This window comes from Otolemur garnettii, unplaced genomic scaffold, assembly GCF_000181295.1.
Source record: "Otolemur garnettii isolate 467f Iridium unplaced genomic scaffold, OtoGar3 scaffold00211, whole genome shotgun sequence".
In the NCBI taxonomy this organism is placed as follows: domain Eukaryota; kingdom Metazoa; phylum Chordata; class Mammalia; order Primates; family Galagidae; genus Otolemur; species Otolemur garnettii.
In genome coordinates this window covers 983,069-988,940 of record NW_003852606.1, presented here as the reverse complement: position 1 = coordinate 988,940, position 5,872 = coordinate 983,069, and the positions used below count along the sequence as shown (strand labels likewise).

Here is a 5,872-nt window from a genome sequence, read left to right as displayed (position 1 = left end):
TTGCTCAGGTTGGTCTCGAACTCCTGAGCTGAAGCAATCCACCTCGGTCTCCCAGAGTGCTAGGATTCCAGGCATGAGCCACAGTGCCTGGCCCTCACATTAGGTCTTAATATTCCACAATGCACCAGGACTCAAGCTCCATCCATCAACTATTAGGCTTGAGTCTGTTATGAAATGTCCTGGAAAGAGCTGTGGTTCCATTTCCCATAATGTATTAGAGTTTACTGTGTCCTTTAGGCACTGAGTCCCCCGTCTGACCCCAGTATACCTGACTCCAGTGACCTCATATAAGGAACTGCTTCTCTTAAGGTCTACAGAAAATTAGGCCCATGTCCTATGAAGCTTCAGACTGGTGCCTGTCTTCTGTGTCCCACAGTGCACCAGATCCAATGTCCCATAATACTTTGGGCCCAGGCCCATCAGCCAAGGTTTCATAATAATAGGCTTGTGACTCACTAACCACCAAACTGCTTGTCCCTCCTCACATGCATCAGAGCCAAGTCTTCCCCTTGTGCCTGCTGTTCACAGCCCAGCCCCTCCCTTCCTATCACACTGTAACAGGATCCTTGTGCTTGGGGCTCCTCTCCCCCTGCCCTGACATTAAAGTAAAGCAGGACACAGTGGCCCACGGTCCCTGGTACCAGAATCTTCTTGTGTAGCCTTTGGCAGCTGGGGCAGGCAGGAGCCAGGCCTCTCTGCTTCACCTCATCCACTAGCGGGGTCAGTGCTCGCTCCAGCAGCTGCTGCAGGGACTCCGTGGACAACTGCTGCCCCTGGCTTGGGGGGGAATGGTCACCAGATGAAAGAAGCCCAGTACTAACTCCATTCCCAGGATTCCCCATGCTCTTGTCCAACCTCCATCTGGCCCCATTTCCACCCTGTGCAACCTTCTCCCCAAGCACAGGGCCATCCTATAGTGCATCAGGTGTCCTTTAGTTTTCACAATGTGGGGAATTCCCACAGTGTCCTGGGTATCCCACTCACAAAGAGCACCAAATAGCCCATGATTTCCTAAGGCCATAAAATCTCACGTTTCCCACAACACACTAGTTAAACCTGGTATCAAATTGTACTGGGAGTATCCCTTTCCTGCAAGGGACCAAGCATGGTATCCATTGGCTCCCAAAATACATCAAGGGCTCAGCTTCCTAACAATGCACTAGGAAACACAGCCTCTCACTGTATACCACATCCCAACCTCCCCACAATGCCCTGGAAATACATGAGGCTTGAAACTTATCAAGGATTAATTTTTTTCTTTTCCTTTCTCTCGCTCTCTCCCTCCCTCTCTCTCTCTTTTTTTTTGGGGGGGGGGTGTGAGACAGAGTCTTGGACTCAGATGATTCTCTTGCCTCAGCCTCCCAAGTAAGTGGGACTACAGGCACCCACTACAATGCCTGGCTGATTTTAGAGACGGGGTCTGGCTCTTGCTTAGTCTGGTCTTCAGCCTGCAAGCTCAGGCAATCCACCCCCCTCGGCCTCCCAGAGTGCTGGGATTACAGGGGTGAGCCATCGTGCCCAGTCTATCAAGGCTTTCTTAAGTTCCACAAGACATTAATTTTACTTTGTGGGTGGGGAAGAAATGTGACTCCCATAATGCATCAGGACTGGCTGGTCCTGGAGATTCCCCTGCCTCCAAAGTGAGCACCACCACCCCCAATCCCTAGCTAATGTCCCATCTCCTTCAACAGTTCCATCCATAACATAACCTAGAATTTAGCAGGAGGTAGGCCCCATCCCGCCTTACTTACCTAGCACAACGGGTACAGGAGCCTTGGGAGGACCGATCCAGGTTCATGGAGAGATCAGACCCCCTTCGAGAGCTCTGAAATTGCCGCCCCAGCTCTTCCAAAATCGGTTTCACTGGGCCCAGCCCCTCCAGTTCACTCCGCAGTGAAGCCACAGACACTGCAGACCGCTCCACCCTGAGGCATCAGAGTAACCAGTGCTGCTGGATCGCCTCTAGAATTGTATAATCCTGGCAAAGTTCCACCCATTAACTAGCCCGGCACTTGGGTCTCCACCTAGTCCGCAATTCTCCGTTCTGCCTACGCCTCTCCACTCCGATTAGCTGCTCCTTTTGTATTTTGTCTAGAATGTCCCTTCTCGCCCTTTAATTGTATTTCCCCACCCCACGTTTAAGGTATAAAACACCTGTACTTGGCTCCACCCTTCATGCCTTATTAGGCATGGCACACCCCTCCTGCTCTCTACTGGCGCTTCCCATCTGGAAAGCCTGGCCCCAACTCATTGGCCCATCCCTTTCCCTTAAGGCCTCGCCCTCCCTACAACCTCACCCATCGCGCAGACCCCAGCCCTTACATAGTGCAGAGCTCGTCCGCACGACCTCTCAGCTCCTGCAAGCCTCGTGCCGTCTGCGCTTGCTCGCGCTGCGCCCGCTCCCACTGACCCAGGAAGCCGTCGAGCCTGCCACCCAGGCCCCCAAGCAGTCGCAAGGCCTCCTGCACCGCCCCTTCCTCTTGATGCCACCGGGCGGTCAGCGAGGACACTTCTCTCCTGGAAGGGCAGAGGGAGGGAATGGGTCTGGACTCGGTTTAAACACGACCTCATCGGTCCCGCCCCTCCAGGATCATACTGGTGGCAAGACTCACAGGGTTCCCAGATTCTCGCGGTGAAATCTACTTAAGTCCTCCAGAACCCGACCTTTATCACCTTATCAATAGTCCTAGCCTTTTCCTCCTCAGGTCCCCAAGCTCCACCTTGGCTCTTCCTGAAACTGCCTTCTCAGGGCATCGCCCACACGACCCTGCCCAACTCCAGGACTGGCCTTCTCCTAAGCCCTGTCCACCTCAATTTAACCACGTGCGAACCTTCAGCTCCTAGCCTTGAACTAAAAAATTAGTTCTTTGAACTCCTCCCTTCCCAGATCACAACCCCCAGCTAGTCTCCGTGAGAACCCACCCCCGGACCCAGCCTCCTACGATGTTTGCGCTCCACCTTGGGTCCCTCCCACTTCAGCTCCTCGAGGCTCCGCTCCAGTGCCCCGCCCTCTCCAATTCCTCGAAGCTCTGCACCTGTGTTGCGCCCATTTCAACCTTCTGAAGCTCCCCACCCCTTGGTATCCGGGCCCACCTCAGCTCTTCCAGGCCTGTTGACACCTTCTGCAACTCCTGCTCGCTCACATAAGGGCCTTCTCCTGCCCGGGGACCCATTCCCCAGCCGCCGGGGGCCGGACCGCGAGGCCGCGGGGGTTCGTCCGGGCTTCCTGGCGGGCCCGAGCAGCCCTGGGGCGGGGTAGAAGGGCCCAGGCCGTGCCGGGAGAGACCGGCCTCCAGCTTCTGCTCTAGTTCCTGCAGCTCGGCCTCCTGCCTCCGAGGCGTCTCATCCTGCAGTTGCTGTTGCAGGTAGCGCAGCTTTTCCTGGGCGGGGAGGGAGAGCGGGCGGGGTCATGGCGCCCAGCCCCTTTTTCTCCCGCAACCATCTCCGTCCCAGGAATCCCCGAGATTGGAAAGTAGATGCACGTGAGGACAGGATAGTGGGAAGTCCCGCTTGCTGTCACTAGGGAGGGGATGCATCATTTGAGGTCCTCTGCTAGCTTGCCTCCAGCTCGCTCTGATGTCAAATACCAGCCCTTGACGCTTAGGAAGGACTGAAGCTTTCTCAACATTTCGTTGGAAAACTTGTGTGCATGTGGGCAGCAGGGCCTTCTTACTCGAAGTCCAACTCGAGTCAGTCTCTCTGGGACCTGATGACACCGCATAGAGGAGTCCCCGGGCTGGGTGTCGGAACCCCTCTCATTTCCCTCTTACTAGTGGATTCTAAGTGTGACCGTGTGCGAAGGGACAGTGCAATGGTGGTGGCAGGGCAGCAAGTTCCAGCTAAAGTGTACCAACCTCCTCCCACAAATCCTGGGACACCACCCGCTTACCTCCAGTAGGGCAGAGTTCTGCTTCAAGACGTTGGTTTTGATTTCAGCATCTTCCACCGACCGGGTCACCTTCCGGCAGTTCTCCTGGGTCAGGATACCAGGGCAGGGGGAGCCCTGCCTTCCCATTCCAGTTCCTTCTCTAGACCCTTAGCCTTGCTATCTCCATGTAGGCTCCGCCCCGCACACTAGACACACCCACTTACCAGTCTAGTTCCCCTGGCTAACGGGAGGGCTTGGTCCTCAGCCACACCTGTCTTGGCTCCCCTTCCGCTTTTTCCCGTCTTACTAAGGCCCACCCAGTCCATTCCTTCCACCCGCTTTACACGCTCATTCCTTCTCCCTACTCAGCTCCCATTCCCTCATGGCTCACCTTGAGTTGACTACAGTACCCCTCCAGTTCTTCAGCCTCTTGACGCCTTCTTTCTAGATTCTCACTCAGCACGGAACACTCACTCTAGAGCAAGGAAGGGAGGCGAGGTTAGCCAGGGAGCCATAAATTGACAGACCATCCAGAGAGGATCTAGGCCTGGGTAGGTCCCTTTTCCTCCTGAGCCTCAAGGTCTCTAATTGGGTTATGGGTGCATTGGGCAGGCTCTTAGAGGGAAACTTTTCCCTGGATGAAAGGGAGGGATGGGGGAGAGGAGGTCTTCGCACCTGCAGGGTTTGCACGTGCTGGTTAACCCGGGTGGTCTTTTCCTTCAAGCTGGTGATGGAGTCTTTGGCGCGGACCAATCCACTGTTGACTCCATTCTGGGAAAGAGTTAGAGATAGGTGGGTCCATGGTTAGGGTGGGGGGAGGCAAAACTGAACCCCATGAAAAACTCAAGAACTGGAAGGCTGTGTTTACACCTTGATTTTGCCCTAGAATGGCTGTGTGACTTTGGGCCAGGGGCTGAACCTCTTTGATTCTTAGCTCCTGCTTAGTAAACCCAAGGGATGGATTACACTGCTTCATGGTAGGCTGAGAGAAAGAATATGTAGGATCCAGGAGGGAATGGGGTACTCAGATATGCTGGGAGAAGTATGGTCTCAACCAAATGCTGAGAGAAGTGCCCTAGGGACCCACACACATAAAAAGATAAATTGTTAAAATTCATACTCTGTCTTTCTCTTCAGGCACCGAAGAATGATAAAGGAACCCACCTTCCAGATATGAGTACTCACTATGCACCAAATCACTTATATATGTCTTCTCTTTCATTCCTTACAACCAGAACTTTTGAAGTGATTTGGCTCATTTTGCAAATGAGACAAATGATCTCAGGGAACATCTCTTGTATTCCCAGGTACATAGTACATTAGGTAGCCTCACCAGAATTTAAACTCAGAACCTTTGTTTTAAACCATGACACCATGCCTTTGGTCATCATTACTTTATCATCATCATACAATGCTTTGTGACTCCTGCCAAACTCTGGTGCAGGAAGGATGCGTGTGACAGGATCCATTCTCCCTGGTTCTGAAATTATATAACCTTTAAGTGGGCCCATGGCTGCCCAGACAAAGACTACATTTCCCAGGTTCCTTTGCAGCTACCTTTCCCAGGTTTCCTTTGACTAAATTATGGCCATTGGAATATGAGTAGAAATAATGTAGTCAATTTCTGAATCATGTCTTAAAGGAGTGAAAACTTCTCAGCTTTCTCCACTTTGGCAGGAATCCAAAATTCATGGCCATCTTGGCCCATCAGATGGAAGAGACAAGGTAGAAGGAAGCTGAATCCTTGACACTGTAGAGCCACCATACTTCAAACCACCTGTGAAGAATTTTACAAGCTGGGCAGTACCTGTGGCTCAGTGGGTAGGGCGATGGTCCCATATACCCAGGGTGGTGGGTTCAAACCCAGTCTCAGCAAAACTACAACAAAAAAATTGCCAGGCACTGTGGCAGAGACCTGTAGTCCCAGCTACTCAGGAGGCTGAGGCAAGAGAATTGCCTAAGCCCAGGAGTTGGAGGTTGCTGTGAGCTGTGATGCCACGTCAC

The 5,872-nt window shown here is 53.1% G+C and overlaps 1 protein-coding gene across 1 annotated transcript in view; it reads right to left on the bottom strand.

Moving 5' to 3' along the window:
• TSKS (testis specific serine kinase substrate) overlaps positions 1-5,872 on the bottom strand; it is a 16,300-nt gene that overhangs the window by 1,677 nt on the left and 8,751 nt on the right. The window contains exons 3-9 of the mRNA XM_003801474.2: positions 4,544-4,639; positions 4,260-4,343; positions 3,890-3,973; positions 3,094-3,380; positions 2,323-2,517; positions 1,752-1,925; positions 642-777 (exon numbers count right to left, since the gene is read on the bottom strand). Of these exons, the coding sequence (XP_003801522.1) occupies positions 642-777; positions 1,752-1,925; positions 2,323-2,517; positions 3,094-3,380; positions 3,890-3,973; positions 4,260-4,343; positions 4,544-4,639 (1,056 nt within the window). The remainder of the gene's footprint in view (positions 1-641; positions 778-1,751; positions 1,926-2,322; positions 2,518-3,093; positions 3,381-3,889; positions 3,974-4,259; positions 4,344-4,543; positions 4,640-5,872) is intronic.